At 31.7% G+C, this 19,044-nt stretch overlaps 1 protein-coding gene across 1 annotated transcript; it reads right to left on the bottom strand.

Moving 5' to 3' along the window:
* Positions 1-3,321: 3,321 nt before the first annotated feature.
* Positions 3,322-17,850, bottom strand: LOC111698814 (carboxylesterase 1C; the record flags this gene model as incomplete). Its single annotated transcript, XM_023469259.1, has 6 exons — positions 17,688-17,850; positions 17,326-17,423; positions 14,361-14,474; positions 9,159-9,245; positions 7,958-8,026; positions 3,322-3,422 (listed from the first exon to the last, which is right to left on the bottom strand). Coding segments are annotated over exons 2-6 (457 nt in total), but the record flags the coding sequence as incomplete, so codon positions are not given.
* Positions 17,851-19,044: the final 1,194 nt, after the last annotated feature.

Here is a 19,044-nt window from a genome sequence, read left to right as displayed (position 1 = left end):
AATTCATTGAATCCGTCAATTCCAATTATAAAAATCCGCTAAATACAATATAAAACTGATATAATAAACCCACCCAATTTTGTGGAAAATCAACTTGAATCTTAAATTCGCCTCAATGGCCGTTTTGATCGGTATCTTAGTTTCCCAATTTTTTATCCCGGGCTCTGAAATCCGTGTATTTATTTATTTAAGATTATAAAAATCCCATACATACAAATTACCATATAAATGATATACCGAACATAGGCAGGGCAGACGTATCAATATAGAATACGTTATTTAAAACTTATCAAAATTTACATTAATGCATTCTCATATTTAACAAAGGTTCACTAAAAAGTTGGACTCGATTGGTTCAACCATTTTGACCTTTATTGGATACAAACAAACACCCAGTTAAGCCAAAAATAAATGAAGATGAAAAAATGTAGGTTTTTGTAGAGTCTATTTCTAAAGCATCGATGGTTGTAAACGTAAAGAGAGTCCCGGGGAAACTTTTAATTATATTTCAAGGAGGTTAACTTCCATACTTTCTAAATGGTCCAGACAAACTTGAACCTAGTTCTCAAAAAGATAGATAATGTTAGATAAGTAAAGATAGTAAATCAAGAATGATTTACTGCCACCAACTTTGAATAGTGAATCTAAATAATCTTTAAAAAATGTCTTCTAAAATATAATTTTATTTTTTATTTTCCAGGTGTTTGTAATTGTTTAAATATATTTAATTTTTGTGTTGATGATGTGATATATATAATATATATGATTGTTTTAATATATTTTGTTTTTGTGTTGATGATGTGATATATCTATATATAAATTTGGCTTGTCTGGGTGTTTGTTTGTTTGTTTGTCTGTCTGTCTGTCTGTTTGTATCCAATAAACGTCAAAACGGCTGAACCGATCGGGCCCAAATTTTTGTGGAACATCTAGGGAGCCCAGGGAAGGTTTATGAATGATCAAAATTTCAAATATTTGTCTCCATCAAAATTCGATCGTCATTAAATTTTTTAAAATNGGATTTAGGAACGGGAAAAGAGATTTTTTTCACTATAAAAAGTCAATAGAGGTTAAAGAATGACTGTTAAAAAAAATCTTAAAGTAAAATTGGTTTTTCCTTCTATATAAGAAAGGAAAGAATAAACTCTTATTTAAATGTATTTTTTGGCAGGTTTACATTATAAAGGAAATTGAACCACCTGTAAATCCAAGTTTGCAGATTTGATATCTTGGATTTTATTCATGGTCATTTATGCACGGGATTCAAAACGATAAATTTACTTTAGTTAATTTCAGATTTTATTTAGATTTTCCCAGAGAGAAATGTGCAAATTTGTTAATATAAAATGTTGTAAAATGATTCATAATGTAAAACTATATCGTCTTGTTTATTTTCCTTTACAAACAAAATGTTTGTGCTTTGGAAGTTGATATACAGTAGTTGGCGATTATACCAATACAATGAAGACGACTTTTTATTAAGAATGCTTTGATCATTAACAACCATTTTTCAAATTAAAAGTTTCCAAGTAAACAAAGAGAAGCTGTTAATAGACAACTTCTCTTTGTTTTTATGTGTATGTACAGCTGTTTATGTTTATGTACCTGTTGGTAAAATAAAATACTTTATTAGCATCAAATATTAATTGGGGAACTTAACAGAATCATGGGAATGTCCTAAGCTTGGTTACAAACTCCAAGGTTGAGTAGGTTTACTTTTATAGGGAACATTTAGTTCCCAGGCAAATCTGGGTTCCCAAGCTAATGTAAATTAAATCATTTTCATTCTGAAATCCAAGGTTGACCGAATTACAGTAGTTAATTTATATGGAATTTATCATGCTTTGATTAGACTTTGGAATCTAACAAAAATCTATGAATGATTTTATTTGATGTAGCATTCAATAAAATCTTGATAACATCTGAACAGTCGTTTAAAATACTCATCCTCTAGAGATAACTCTTTACATAGTACATACGTTAAAGTAAGAGAATAGGGGAAGAGAAGAATTATATTCTTAGGGGAGAATATACGCCCGCGCCTAGGTACCTTGTATCGATGGGGAGAATATACGCTTAGTTACCTTGTATAGTTAGTGAGAATATACTCCTAGTTACCTTGTATCGATGGGGAGAATATACTCCTATAATTACCTTGTATCAATGGGGAGAATATAATCCTATAGTTACCTTGTATAGTTGGGGAGAATATACTCCTAGTTACCTTCTATCGATGGAGAGAATATACTCCTAGTTACCTTGTATAGTTGGGAAGAATATACGCCTAGTTACCTTGTATAGTTGGGGAGAATATACGCCCAGTTACCTTGCATAGTTAGGGAGAATATACTCCTATAGTTACCTCGTATAGTTGGGGAGAATATACTCCTATAGTTGCCTTATATAGTTGGGGAAAATATACTCATCTGTAGTTACCTTGTATAGTTGGAGAGAATATACTCCTATAGTTGCCTTGTATAGTTGGAGAAAATATACTCCTATAGCTGCCTTGTATAGTTGGGGAGAATAAACTCCTATAGTTGCCTTGTATAGTTGGGGAGAATATACTCCTATAGTTGCCTTGTATGGTTGGGGAGAATATACTCCTATAGTTACCTTGTATAGTTGGGGAGAATATACTCCTATAGTTATATTGTATAGTTGGGGAGAATATACTCCTATAGTTGCCTTGTATAGTTGGGGAAAATATACTCCTATAGTTGCCTTGTATAGTTGGGGAGAATATACGCCTAGTTACCTTGTATCGATGGGGAGAATATATGCCTAGATACCTTGTATAGTTGGGGAGAATACACTCTTAGTTACCTTGTATAGTTGGGGAGAATATACTCCTAGTTACCTTGTAATGTTGGGGAGAATATACTCCAATAGTTACCTTGTATAGTTGGGGAGAATATACTTCTATTGTTACCTTGTATAGTTGGGGAGAATATTCTCCTAATCACCTTGTATAGTTGGGGAGAATATACTCCTATTTACCTTGTATAGTTGGAGAGAATATACTCCTAATCACCTTGTATAGTTAGGGAGAATATACTCCTAAAGTTACCTTGTATAGTTGGGGAGAATATATTCCTATAGTTACCTTGTATAGTGGGGAGAATATACTTCTATAGTTACCTTGTATAGTTGGGGAGAATATACTCCTATAGTTACCTTGTATAGTTGGGGAGAATATACTCCTATAGTTACCTTGTATAGTTGGGGAGAATATACTCCAATAGTTACCTTGTATAGTTACAGAGAATATACTTCTATAGTTACCTTGTATAGTTGGGGAGAATATACTCCTATAGTTACCTTGTATAGTTGGGGAGAATATACTCCTGTTGTTACCTTGTATAGTTGGGGAGAATATACTCAAGTAAAGACAATCCTCAGACATAGATAAACTTGAAGACCTAAAAATAGACAGATAATTACAAACTGTTAACTAAGATATGACTGTGCTGGGTATTATCTATTAAGCCTTGTTTTTAAAAGTTATCAAATGAAAAGAAAATATTTGCTTAAAAGTAAATTTTTTTGTCGAAAAAGAAATTTATATGATTTTAGAAATTCGACTAACCCATATTTAGTTTTACTTTACTTAAACTAAATACTTTTGATTATTTCTTGTTTTGCATAAATTTTCCAATGGAAAAAAATATATTTTTGGCGTGAAATCAACTTTATAGATATTCATCTAATTATTCCTTTTATAACTGAATTCGGATCTGGGTTCCTTTCTTAACAATGCAAAAAAAATAATGTATAATTAGAACCATTACTCACAATTTACTGCAGTATTACATCTTTGATTTTATATATTTTCTAATGATGATAAATGATTTGATTTGTGTGCACAGTGAACATATACCAAGGAGTATGAAATAGAAGGGAGATACAACTGACGCGGCCCGCCCTACCATATGATTATACATGCTTTGCAGACGGTACTTCATTTGTATAAGAAATGTTCAGAATAGGCTATTGTATACGCGGTAATTGTACATTAGACAAATATTTCTTATACAAATGAAGTACCGTCTGCAAAGCATGTATTAATCATATGGTAGGGCGGGCCGCGTCAGTTGTATCTCCCTTCTCGTTAAATCGTTAAAAAATCAAGAATGGAGTAAGGGAATTTTGTAGAAATTAAATTTTGTTTTAAAGAAATATTATTTTCTTGGTTACTTTTATATTCTCTAATTATTGTTTACTGTATTTACCCCAGAAAGGAAACTCGGAGGTTTCCTTAAAAGCGATCTCTTTTAAAGAAATTGAGTATTTGTCACAAACTCTGATTTTCTAATCACTATTTCTTTGCAACCCGATGTTTTAGACCTTAGCTATTTCAAACTATAAATTCTGGTAAATCTAATATTATCAAGGTTCACGACATCGGGTTGCAAAGATACAATGAAGGATTAGAAAATTATCATTTCTTTTGATAACTGGTGTCTAAAACGTTGAATTCAAAACCAATTGACGTCATATCCAAGTGTACGCAGGGTAAGCTTTTCAGTGAAATCCATGTTTCCATTTATTTTAGCAGACATGATAATATTATGGCTTTTAAATTCAGGTATTACCATGCTATTTCTTAACAAAGACGATCTCTAATTCGTCACTTAATTCCCGTGTTTATTGAGACACCATGTATTATACTAATATACCGCTCCCGAGTAATATCTTAAAATATATCTTCAGTCATTAATCTAAGCTTTTATGTCTCTTTTTCAACAAACCTAATCTAATATCTTTTTCCTTTTTGGCCAGGTAGACGACACAAATATGCTAATATGGCGAAGTATGGATCTTTTATTAAAAATGTTTTAACATAAAATATGTTTAATTCCAAAAGTAGAAAAAACTTCAAGGTAATTTTACACTTGCTGACTTAATTTATAAGAACAAAGTATTTTTTGTATTTAAATTCTGTAAACAATTTAGAAATTGAAGAATTTACGTGATTTTGCAGTATCTAGAATCTAAATAATAAAAAAATATTCTTTTTTATTTTGTATCTCATATATGTTCCGCTATCTCATTGCACTGCATTCTGTTTTAAAGGGACCGTTCACTTATTTGGTTAATTTCAGGGTAATCTAAACAGCCTATTCGCTGTTGATTGGTAATAGTCTTAATTTTCAAAGACAACTGTGGCCGGAGAAAAAAACCTATTTTTCGTTCAGAATTAGAGCGGAAGGCGACGGTCTATAGCAAATAGGCTGTTTAGTTTACCCCCTGAAATTACCCAAATAAGTGAACGGTCCCTTTAAGCTAGTTTTGTATTTGAAGTATTCATGTAGATGCTGCATTATTTTAATGACCAGATTACTTCATTTTTAAAAATATTAAAAAAACTGTTTTACTTTTTTATGCTGACCCACGTTTATCTTTTTTTATGTATGATAATGAGAAGACACTATTATTTATTTACCATCAGGAAGACTAATGATTAAAAATGAATGTCTGTCCTGAAAAGACCATATACTCCATAATTTATTTTCAAATTCGTTAACAATCAATTCATTTTCATTTCCTATATTCTTCGGATATTGTTCATTTATAATACTATCTGTCTCTCCCCACTATCTCCGTATACTGCATATTGATTTTGAAGTATTATTGTAATATTAAGAATAAATACAATGAACAAGTTATGTTTATTCTGAAAGGAGATAATGGATAAAAAGATTTTGGATTCGGTTTACTCTTATGTTTTTTTTTATCAATTAGAATAACATTTTCCGTAAAGTTTGATAAAGTAAAGTTTGCTCTTGTACACTCCAGTTCATTTCAAGTACCGGGAAGACTTTACCCAGAAAGCTGTACAGTACAATTACAGACTATGAAGGCTAACCGGGACATTACCACAAATGAATCCCATTCTTGTGAAATTATTATTTATGTACGTGGTTATAACCTTTGTAGATTGTATGCCTTTCAGAAGACAAATCAAGAAGTATATATTGACCTCTTCACCAGCGCGATAAACATACAATCTTTGAAAAAGAGTATTATTTCTTGAAACCTCTAGAGAGTGCCTGGGCTATAAAATATAATTGGTTTTAAGGAGAAAGTTGGAGAAATCTTGTCGAAGTATGAAAACCAATTCCTTGTCTTAGTTTCTTTGTTTTTGCAGGATCTGGTGTTTCTTTAAACTCTTCCAAACCTGATTATATATAAACACAGAGCTCCAGCTTTTGCTATATACTTTAATAGGCTAAACAGTACGAATCTATGAAAGAAAGTCATAGAAAAAAGTTTCTGAAAAACAGGAAATAACAATTTTTCTGAAGTCCTAGGACAAAATGCCACCGTAAATAAAGTTCTAAGTTTTAGATTCCTGGGACTTTTTTCCATAAAATAGTATGGGGACTGCCAATAAAGTCTCAGGAAATAAGATCACAGGAAAGTCCTGGAGAAAATATATCCGATGAAAAATAGATAAGAAAAAAGACATATTTCTTGGGAAAAGGAGGTCTGAGAGGTTTTCATAAAAAGGACTTTTCTTTCATTCACCTGCATATTAAATGTTTCTAGAAGTGTTCTTAATATCAAGTCCATTTTTTCCATGGTTAAAAACATTCTTTGTTCTCTTCCATGTTCCACTATCAGAGGACTTTTTTGTATACAATCATACTGGCACCAGAAAAGAAGAATTATAAATAAGTCTCAAAATAGTAGGAATCTATTTCAATAGACTTTTTAATTCAAGGACTTTTTTCCACAGAACATCTTCAGATAACTTTTTTAGCGTTCACCAAAAAGTACAATAGTCGGCAATCGGATTTTGAAGAACTTATGCATGACGTCATTGGTGTTAAGTTCGAACCATAAAGAAAAAGAAAAAAAATACATCAAACTGCACTAATTTCACTGCAAACCTAATCAAGCACTTTAGTCATAATTTATCACCATTGTTAAAAAATTTTTCGAAACTGAAAATTTTAATGTCGCTAGTGACATAAAATACAACTGTACTGAATGTACACGTATTCCCACCTATTGCACTTCTTTATCGTCTTTGTTTCGCATGGCATTATCACGTGAATACAAAGGGTGGTAATGTACGTTTGACTTGATATCAGGGGGCGGAAACGTCATGGGTGTGTGTCTGTACCAAAAGAGTGTGTGTTAGTTTAAAGTACTGGTCTGCAAAGCAGTGCGACTGGCTTTCTCATGCCAGACCAGCGCCCAAGAATGTAAGGCAAGGAAAGTCAATTGCGGTCGTGTATACTCTGCGTACATATTGAAACCAGTTCTCTCTGGGCGGAATTTGTAAACAATAATAGATGCATCAGTGTTCGTTTAGTATCCGAGGAGGTTAAAAGCATTAAATTTTGATAATTTTGATAATTCACATAATAATTTCCTACGACCAGAATATTTCATTGATTTTCTATGTGAATGATGGATCCCATGTCAGGCTTCGACATCCGTCTTGTGTTTACATTAGCGCCCAGAGACAGTACACTGCAGTACTAAAGATGTGTACACTTCTGAAATGACTTTCCTTGCCTTACATCCTTGACATCGCCTACATCTCAAATCTAAATACTGTTTTATCGACGCGTGAATACAATTGATAATTAAAGACTGCTAGTCTTTATAATATTTGCACCACCAAAATTGACGTCAATTTTGAACATTCAAAAAAACTAACGGAAATCGAAGACGATTTTCAAGTCTTCTCTTAACTACCATGATTATTGGGACAGACTATATTACCAACAACAGACAACAAATCCCAAGTTTGGAACCAATACTGATGGAAAATGTAAATGGATTAATTTGGGATAAAAAGACAAAATCCTTAACTACTAATTTTGGGAAATATCCGCGTAATTTAACAAACTTTGCTGAACTTTTGCCAACTGTGATTGAAAAAAAACTAAAATCTAAATTATTTTGTTTTCAAAATGAACAGAATAAAGTTTTGACGAACCTGACATTGTTTATGTACTCAATATACCCAGCTGTAAAGTAGTGTTCAGCTTCAGTCTGGTTTTCAGTCCTGAAATAGTTTTATATAAAAAATATTCCTTTTCTGTATTTTTAATAAATTCTTGACTAAAAAAATGTAATATACTAGCCTTAGAGGGCGCTTCGCGCCCATCTTATAAATTAATTGTGAACATGTTCTCTTTGTATACATCGTAAAACAAAACAAAAATAGTTCGCGGATTTTCACAAAAAATTTCGTGGATTTTCAAAATTTTAAAAAATTTAATAAAGATCAAATTTTGATGTAGACAAATATTTAAAATTTCAGTCATTCATAAACCTTCCCTGGGGTCCCTAGATGTCCCACAAAAAAATTTGGGCCCGATCGGTTCAGCCGTTTTGACGTTTATTGGATACAAAAAAACAAACAGACAAGCCAAATTTATATATAGATTGTAACCATTTGAATGTGGTGTATTATCATTAACGAGAATCGTCAATTGGAAATATGAAACAAGCCGGAATTTTCTCTACCTGGGTAAAAAAGATATCCTTATATTTCTAGCTAAAAAACTGTAATTGTCAATCACAGGGAATAATAAAGTGTTCTTTCATAACTCCATCTCTTTAAACGAAGGGTTGCTTGAAATCACGTAACCAGTCCCTTTAAGTGAACATATTTGAACAATCAACGTAGATTTATTTTTAAAACCTTAATATTGCTCTTCTATGTTCTAAAATAGTTTTACTCCCTGCTTTATCTGGTGTATAAGAAATGCGCATGCATATGGTATATATACGGATCTGAGTTATGCAATAAATGAATGTAGTTGTACTTTTTTCCATCTATAGATATTATCCCGTATGTATTCCAGTCTATATACATGTAGTCTATTCTATTCTATTCTATTCTATTCTATTCTATTCTATTCTATTCTATTATATTATATTCTATTCTATTCTATTCCTGCAAATATGTTAATGTGATCACTATATAATACTACCAAGAGAGAATAAAGTAAATATTACATTTTTTATTATATATAAGGAAGGGGGATAAAGGTGGAGGTGGGTGAGAGAACAGAATCAGGTGTAATGCAATTCAAAATTTTAATTTAAAAAAGATAAAAAGGTATTTAATAGATATTCGTTCCATCTTCCATGTTAAGTTTTGGTTTAAACCTTTGTTATTGTTATTTTACCTAGGGAAGCGCTGTGGACAGGATGGACCAGGAGAAGTTGCTTGAAGAATTCCAGGCCAGGGAGGGAGATCTTGAGTTGGACTAAACCTAAACCAGGAGCATTATTAGTATCAGGAGGATCCTGGGTTGGACTTAACCTAAACCAGGATCATTATTAGTATCAGGAAGATCCTGGGTTGGACTAAACCTAAACCAGGAGCAGGATTATTATCAGCAGGATCCTGGGCTGGACTAAACCTAAACCAGGAGCAGTATTATTATCAGGAGGATCCTGGGCTGGACTAAACCTATACCAGGAGCAGTATTATTATCAGGAGGATTCAGGGTTGAACTAAACCTGAACAAGGAGCAGGATTATTATCAGGAGGATCCTGGGTCGAACTAAACCTGAACAAGGAGCAGTATTATTATCAGGAGGATCCTGGGTTGGACTGAACCTAAACCAGGAGCAGTATTATTATCAGGAGGATCCTGGGTTGGACTAAACCTAAACCAGGAGCAGGATTATTATCAGCTAGATCCTGGGTTGGACTGAACCTAAACCAGGAGCAGGATTATTATCAGGAGGATCCTGGGTCGGACTAAACCTGAACAAGGAGCAGGATTATTATCAGGAGGATCCTGGGTCGGACTAAACCTAAACCAGGAGCAGGATTATTATCAGGAGGATCCTGGGTTGGACTGAACCTAAACCAGGAGCAGTATTATTATCAGCAAGATCCTGGGTTGGACTAAACTCAAACCTAAACTTAAAACTAGTTTCCCTAAAAAGAAGAAAAAACGCCAAATACATTAAATTTACAGTTATTGTGTGCAACAAGGAAACTATAAATCTATATAAGCGTAGAAGATGTATCTGTATAGAATTGATTACTCTATTATTATTATACTTTGTATTCATAGAAACTAATCAGTTCTTTGTAAATACAGTTAATAGAGGGATATTTAAAGGGACTGCTACTGATTTGAACACTGTATTTATGTTCAAAATAAAAAATTATTTGACTTACATGTTTGCTGCAGAAAAAAAAGAGGTTTAAAAATTTAAAATTGAAGTTGAATGGTGAACTACCAGTTATATACTGTGCTATACATAAGCCAACATAAAAGGGATTTTCGTAAAATCCCCAGTGCTATTAAGCTTTAAAACAAGCATTTCCTTTAATGAAACATGGTTCATTCTTCTTTCTTGCAGAGAGGAATAGAAGCGCATTAACCACTTCAACCGTTAAGGGGACTTATTTAATCTACAACTTACAAGTAGATTCAATAAAATGCATCAAGTGCAGTGTTGTCATCCTTTTACATACAGAGTTACCGACAAAGAATGCGACTGAAGGACGACTGTACGAAATTTAAAAATGTACGGTCTTCTGAAGTGTTTTTATGTTTTTTCTTTGCCAAATCAATATAAACATGATTGGAAGACTTTAGTGAATACAACAGACCAAATTAAACATTAAAAAGTTACATGCCTAATTCACAACGATACTATTTAACACTTTATTGGATTGATAATGAGAAAATACGGTCTTTTTTCTCTATGTAAACGATGTAAATTCTTTCCATTTCCTTCATTTTCTCTGCAGCATAAACCCGTAGGCCACTTTTAGAAATGTATTAATTTTTATATAGAAAAACGAGGATAACTCCAACATTTATGTGCTTGTATAAGAAGAGTCAGGTTGTAATATCCTGTAGAGGTAACCCTGGGCCTGTTATAAATATAAAATTGATTGTTTTAAACTACAGGGTGTCCCAAAAAACATGGGAATTCGGTGACGAATTCGATATAGTCTTTAATATGAATTAGCATTGTAATACCTAATTTCAAAAGTCATTATGTCTGATAGAGTTTATTTTAAGAATACGGAAAATGGCTGTAAAGATGTGTCTATAATGTCTCCGCAAGATGAATAATGAAGACGGACAAGTTTACTCTGTTTGTATACTGTAATTTTCTTGTTTTACTAAGTACACCCTTATGCAGTCAAAACATAAACAAACAAAATGTGAACATAGCAGACGAAACTCTTACAGATTACAGCTTTCTCAATAGGTATCACTATACTAAATCAAAGAATTATTTGAAAAGACGATATCGAATTCGTCACTGCATTAACCCATGTTTATTGGGACATCCTGTATATAAAGAGTTTTGATGCATGTTAGCCTAGTTTCCAATCTATTGAATCTGTTTGAGTTGTATCCGTGTCCGGATATTCTCATGTTTGTTCTCTTATTAACTATACTTCCCAAGGGCAATAACAAAATGCACATTTCACCCCCCCCCCCAGCTAATTTCCTAACTAGTAAATTTAAAGCAATCAAGTGTATAGTATTGACGAGCCCGTGAATATTTAAAGAGACTGTTTACTCATTTGAAACATACACAAAATTACAAAATTTCAGAATTTAGAAAAGTTCTGATCAAATTCTGGCATATTTCCTTTAATCATAATGGAGGGTCACACTTGAAATTACGTCGACATTCCACTAGAGCTCTTTTGGTTTTAAGAACTTTAAGGATTATTTCATACGTATTTTTATTAAAAAAGGGAGAATTTGATTTGCTAGGAGATATTTTTGAAACGTTGGAATTATACAACAACATTTTAACTTTTTGTTAAACTGTTAAACTCGTTTTACCTCCAACAAGTTTTATTGAAAATGAAAACTTGATTTCAGTTTTTCCATTTTAAATTTAAGAATTATCAGTTTTAATTTAATCATCTTCTTCTTTAAGGTAATAGTATCTAATCATGCTGTGTTCAAAACTGTAGAGAGAGAAACCTGATAAAAACATTCCTTTTAAATGTAAATTGAAACGATCAAAAGTATTCAAAAGTATTTTCTTTACTCTAAAGCCTAGCATTTCTTTAAGTTAGAGGCTGACCCCCCACCGCCTCTGGAAATCATACTTTTTACTTTTCAAGAACAATGAATTTAATTGTTTTATGATGAATTGATTCTTTGATTTATAAATGATAAGTAAATGATAAATTATCAAAAGAGAGACATGATGAATTGAAAAATAATCGATTAATTGATTAGTAATTGAGTTATAGATTAGTGATCGACTGATTGATTGATTGATGAACTGGTGATTGATTGATTAATAAATAAGTGATTGATCAACAGGCCATTGATTGATTGCTTAGTTTTTTTTTATATTTTATTTTGCTATGTTCTTGAGGTTTTCGAGAGATGAAGCATCTATACATTATGTATATCTAGGAAATATTTGAGATATTTTAGATTCAAAATTGTTTTATCAATATCCAACATGTTTTCTATTATGATTATGCATTTAATATACTTTAAATTTCAGTTAGAAATCTAGTAAAATTATATCTTTTACAAATAGGAATATAGTATAAGTCACTGTCATGATGAATTGGTGATGGAAATAAAAAATTTCAGTTTTTTATTTTTTTTGTCTAAATATAAAAGGTCCATTTTATGATTAATGACCTGAAATCTTGTTGTTCATAAGGCCAGTTAGATTTTATGATTTTTTGGTGCAATATGTTCATAAAACTACCAAGATGGGAATAATTTATTTGGTGTACCGTCACGTTTTGCCTGATAAAATCTGTATGTATTCAGAGCTGTAAACTTTAGAATGGTGGATAACAAGATTAATGCTTAAACTCCTGGTTTTACTAAACCCAAGATTATTTTTAAACGGATTCGATAACCAAGAAAGAAGTAAATAATTTAACCAATTAGCATGTTATGTTAGATGTTACTCTTTAACTTTTGAAAAACCGGTTTTGATTTCTAGTTATGATGGTGTCATATCAATTGAACTAAACATCGACTGAAAGAATGTAAGTTTTGGATTAATGTTTATTAAGACTAATGTTCAAAATGACATTAGTTCTAAAATGTGTTTTTTTATAATTTCATATTAGCATAATTAAATTTATATTTGTTTAAATACTCTAAAAGCTGGCATGTGAACAGAGCTGACTTTAATTCAACCGGATATTAGTCAAAGCGATAAAGCATAGTATTTGTAATTGTTATCAAACGCAACTTTTTTACAGTAGAAATATCCATAAAGAGGATTAAGAAGAAAATCAAAAGGTTCTACATTTGATAATCAGATTAAGGGACCGTGATTAAGGATATCTAATTTTAAAGTTTTCAGCTCAGGTTAGTCTTGTATATACAGATACTACAAATGAACCAAAGATCACAGTTATGCGGAGCCCAACCTTTCCATTTATCGGAATATTTTGTCCTTAATTTAAAGTATATTTCTCTATACCATGACATCCTTCCAACTCGAAAAAATATTATAATAGGGATTTCAAGAAAATCAAGAATTTCTGAACTTTATCAAGAAACGAAATTATTGATAAAAATAATTAAAAATGGAGTTTAGCTTATTCGGAAATTGTCGACGGCGGGAGTAAAACTAATACGGGACGTGTAGACAATTCCTCATTTGGCAAATATTTTCGACCAATTGGAGATCAGTCAATTTTGTCGAGAATTTGCATTGCTGAAAACTGGCTGAATTTGAACAATAAATCTCTCTAAAAAAGGACTGTGTTGTAATTTTAAGTGACTCAACCCATTTTAATTACAATTCTTAAATAACATGACCAAAACATGGAACAAATTAGTTGCGTATGCATACAAATAGATTGAGAAACATAAATAACTTATATCATTGAAAATAAGTTATTAAAATTAATTTCAAAATCTCGCAGGTTTAAGCAAATTCTCAGCTAGGGTTGCTTATTGGAGGTTTTCTTTATTTTAATTCTAATATGGCTTTCATTGATAATTTCTTTTAAGAAATATGTTCTTAACAGCAAATTAGTCTATAAAATAATTTTTTTACATGTTTCGGGATACTAAATAATTGTAAAAAACGTTTCTTATGCCAACTGAAACAACAGCATCATGGGCATCAAATGAAAGTTTTCTATACAATACTGCACTTTGCAATCAACTACCATGTCTAGTCGGTCTCTCCCTTTAGGGGTACCACGTTCAATCGGACATGCCACTCAATTAATGGAGGATAAGTTTAAATTATGTTAACAGTCCTTTAAAGGAATGAATTAGTCTAACACATTCTGTCCATTTAAAGATTCTCGGCTTAGAAGTTTATCAAGTTTCCTCGACGAATATGTAAATCTCTTGGATTGAAAAGTTGTTGGTTTGATTTGTTGAATAGTTTACCTCCACAATCCAGTAGGTGGTAGAGCGTAGGGAATACCTAAGTACACATCTACAGGATCTAGTTTATATTCTCCTCCTACCAGAGATATAGTCCGACCCTGGACCTTCCCTTTCCTAAACAATTATCAAAAATTATTATAAAAAGAGTTTCAGGGCTCTGAGCGCCCTTCTTTCTTTATTTTCTTTATTTTAGCTTAGTTGTTGCTTTACAAGGTTATATTCAATACATTAGTAACAACCATACAATATTTTACACAATTTTACAATATGAGCTCACAATCAACATTTGAGCGTGTTAAATGTTGTCTTTTGTTTAGAAAATAGTCTACAATCAAATGATTTAGGCTTGAGAATAAGACTAAGAGAGCAGTCTGAATAATTTCTGAACCTTTGTCTCTGAAGTTTGATCCTGTTAGGCTAACCCTGTATTACTCCAGTGCATATTTATTAACCCTCATTTAACCCTAATCAGGCTAACGTCTGGTTTACCCAAAATAGTTTATAATCTACTTCCTTATTGTGATACAAATCTATAACACTTGATACATTCTTGGAAAGCCCTTAGGCTCTACTTTAAAAATCTTCAAAGAAAAATTTCAGATTGTCAAAATTTCAAACTTTTTTATAGCAAAATCAAGTTATAAAGCAAAAGATGGACAAAAGTGCGCGAAATATGATAAATTATAGATTTTTGTAAAGCCCTACCACGCACAGCGAATTCAAATTTGCAAAATTATTGGAAAATTTATCAAAAACTTAAAAGCCCCTCTTTTAGTCTAAGGTGAGGGGCATGAGTTAGTTAGAAAAGTCAAAAAATTTTGAACAGACCAATACTTTTTGAGTTATCTCCAGAAAAACGTCAGGAGGGTTCCAGGGACCCCTCCCCCCAGCCGGAATATGGTTAAGGAACTATGGAAACGATACCAATATCGTTCTGAAGTTTGACAATCCGCGCTGCATATGTAAAAGCAGTGTTTTTTTTCTGGAAAACGATCTGTTGATATCCTATTTTGAATGACCCAGGAATTAACTATTTACATATCTTTGCATCGTCTGTAAAGTTAAACGACTACTGTTATAATTCATACTAAGAAGAAAACCTTCCAAGAGTATAATTTCATTTTAAAAGTTTTCAAAACTAAAAATAATGTTAAACTTTTGTTATTTGAGAAAAAAATTGCGAAAACACAATTTCGTGAAGAAGCTGCTGTACAACCTTATCATATTGTTGAGTAGTATGCAGAGATGAATGAAGGTCGGGGTATACTAATATTATTGGATTTAAAGCTTGAATTAAGAAGTTATGATGAGTCTATTCTCTATTAGGGGTCTACAAATTTATTCCAGGCTCAAAATAAATTTTTTAAATATCAAAGCAAAATAGACACATATTCCTAAAAAAAGCCAAAAATCTGCACAGCGTGGGTATAAAAGTTGTTACAATATTTTGTGATATCCTGCTCAGAGTGGGGTTTGTGTTCAGGTTGAGAAAAAGGAATATTTATCTAAAGAATGCCCTGAATTTATTCTCCTTGTATATTTGGAGATGCAGAAAACACTTTTCTCCCGCAGTATTCCTCGCTAGTATACTTACAGTAGATAATCTTTGATGTTTAAAAGGTTTACAAGGGACGAAGAGAAGAGAAGGGAAGAATTGTATCTTCTATAAAATGAAAGCGGAAGCTTCTACGCTTCCGCCCATCTTCTTACAACAGAACATTGAAAAGAAAAGAGAATGCACGCCTCAAGAACTTCTAGGAGAAGTTTAGACTTGAGATGAAAATAAAATTTTAAATCAAAACTTGGCAGATATTGTAGTTTATAAAATATTTCCACTGAGTTGGTGATAGTATGATATAGTATACCTGGAGAAGAGATATATTGGTCGGACACGAATTCATTTACATGTTCAAGAAGGATTAGTGAAAACCAGGGGGATCAGACAGAATATTAAATCAAGAATAAGAAGACGTTATATTGACAGGAACCATTCAGAGAAATAAATTAGAATTTCAAGGATTTACTTTAGTCATTCACCTGTATACATATATATTGAGACTATATACATATATTGAGATTATATACATATATATTGAGAATACATATATATTGAGATTATATACATATATATTGAGATTATAAACATAAATATTGAGATTATATACATATATATTGAGATTATATACATATATATTTAGAGGTATAAACTAGGACTAATGATATAATTTGAGATTTTAGTGATATAATTAGTAATATCTTTGGAAATACAATAAATATAACTCAATATCTATGGAAATCCAACAAATATAAAATATGTTTATGGAAATCCAACAAATATAAAATATATCTATGGAAATCCAACAAATACAACTCAATATCTATGGAAATCCAACAAATATAAAATATATCCATAGAAATCCATCAATTACAACTCAATATCTATGAAAATACAACAAATACAACACGGGCCTAGTCAATCCTGCTTTTTGCTTAGTTGTCTGTGTGACATAAAATAAGAGAGTTTACTGTATTCTGTATTCTGTAGACTGTATATAGTGAGATTGCAAGAATTCAAGTTTTAATTAATATTAGATGCAAAAGAATGAAAACTTATTAACTTATGAAATCAAGTGATGGAATTGCATTTAAAAAGTTCAAAAATCTTAATCTAATCTTTCACAAATGATAAACTGGCATAAAGATTTGACATAATATCATGAAAAAAAGCTTCAATGTTTTGAAGAAAACATTTTGAAGAGGCATAGCCCCGTTTGGATAGGGGGAGGGGGGTTGGTTGGTTTATAAAATAATTTTGAAATTTGAAATCATTTTGCCCCAGTTTTCGCCCTGTAAATTTATATTTTTTCAATCTCAGGACGAACCGTTAGCGGGGGGGGGGGAGGAGGGCAAGTCAACTGCTAAGCAATAATTAATAATTTTACAGATCCCTTTGTTGCCTCTTTACCTGGTTGAAATTACTTGAGTTCTGGGGAACGTATCCTCCTCAGTTCCAACCAAACCAAACCAAAACACAACAAGAAGAAATTTCATCTCCGCCCAACCCTGTGATAGACACATAAAGAATAAAAAAAGGTTTTTCTCTATCTTCATTTTGTACGTGTCTATCAAATTCTCTCACTCAATTTGTAATTACTTTTAAATACTATAATTGGATTTTTTATTTATTAAAGCAAAAATGTCTGTCCCTGTTTACACCAAGTTAACTTAATATTTCCAAAAGTTGTGTCTGCCTAAATGCAACATGTTTAGATTCTGTTTAAAATATTCAAAATTTTAAAGTTTGATGTTTACAAACTGTTGTTTTACCTCTTCTTTCAGCTGGAACAATCCTCTGGACAAAATCAATCAATCAATGAATAAATCGATCAATTATTTGATCAGTTTCAAAAATCAATCAAATCAATTAATCTTTAAGGTTCCACTCTTTCTGTGCAAAAAGACCTTAACATTTTAAAAGATATCACTGTAACATTCTGAAAGTATAAAAATGTTAGAAAATATGAATTCATTTAGTAGAGATAATATAAAACGTCATCTCTTAGTGTATTTTTAATGAAAATAAAACAGCCTAGAACTTTAACATTAGGACGTTGACGTCACCATTTGTTTGCACAAAGGAACTGAACACTATTAGTTTATGCATTCAGTCGTACTGTCCAGTCTTGACTACCAGTGTAGAATCGACCCAGCACGTTTTATGCAACAAATGTAGCTTGGCAAGATTGTGAATAGTCTAACACTGATATATGAAAGGTTTACAATGTCACTTTTGGTAACGTCATTTTTGCTATATCTACATAAAAGGACGTAATCTTTGTATTGCCTTTCATCGCCCAATTCTTTAGGCCTTCAGGTTGCAACGATATAGGGATTTCTCCAAGTTTTTTTTAAAGAAAACTTGAGGCTTGTGATCATTAGTTTCCAAGTAATATAAAAGTTATTTCTGTTATTATTTAGGTATGTTCAGATCATAACTTAGAAGTAAATATTTGGTCTTTTTCTCCTTCTTATTTTTTCTCGCTTTACTTTCCACTTTTAATTTTTTGCGTTAAAAACGAAGATTATTAGAAATAGCTCTTTTTGCCCCATCGTTTTCCAAACTATGTGCATTGCAAACAAGAAAGATGGAGAAACTAAAACTAAAGCGACATCACTGGTGCGACTTTGTGATCTCATAGATCCTCTGCTTTTGATTTTACCCAGAAGTATAAGAGGAGCAAATTCAAAATATTTCTGGTCTTCTGAATAGCTCTTCAATTAAAAACATATAAGATTTTAATCTTACGTGTAATTTCTTTGCTAGGCATTCAGGGCGCTTTACGCCCATCTTCTATTTAATAGTAAACATTTTCTCTAGCTTTGTATACATGGTAAAACAATAACAAAAAATTTCACGGATTTTATAAAAAAAATTTCGTGGATCTTCAAAAATTAATGAAAATCGAATGCTGTTGGAAACTAAATTTTTGAAATTTTTAACATCCATTAACCTTTCCCATGGTCATGTGAGGTCCCACACAAAAGGAATTGAGTCTTTGGAACAAAATCAAACATTTAAACCTCAATATCTTTAGAACTCGATGTTGTAAACCTTTGATATTTCAAACTCAGATTATTTAATCTAACAGAATTCATAGTTTGAAATATCTTAGGTCTGCAACAT

Source organism: Eurytemora carolleeae, unplaced genomic scaffold (assembly GCF_000591075.1).
Source record: "Eurytemora carolleeae unplaced genomic scaffold, Eaff_2.0 scaffold328, whole genome shotgun sequence".
In the NCBI taxonomy this organism is placed as follows: Eukaryota; Metazoa; Arthropoda; class Copepoda; order Calanoida; family Temoridae; genus Eurytemora; species Eurytemora carolleeae.
Note: the sequence above shows the minus strand (reverse complement) of the source record. Positions and strands in the feature narration are given on the sequence as shown.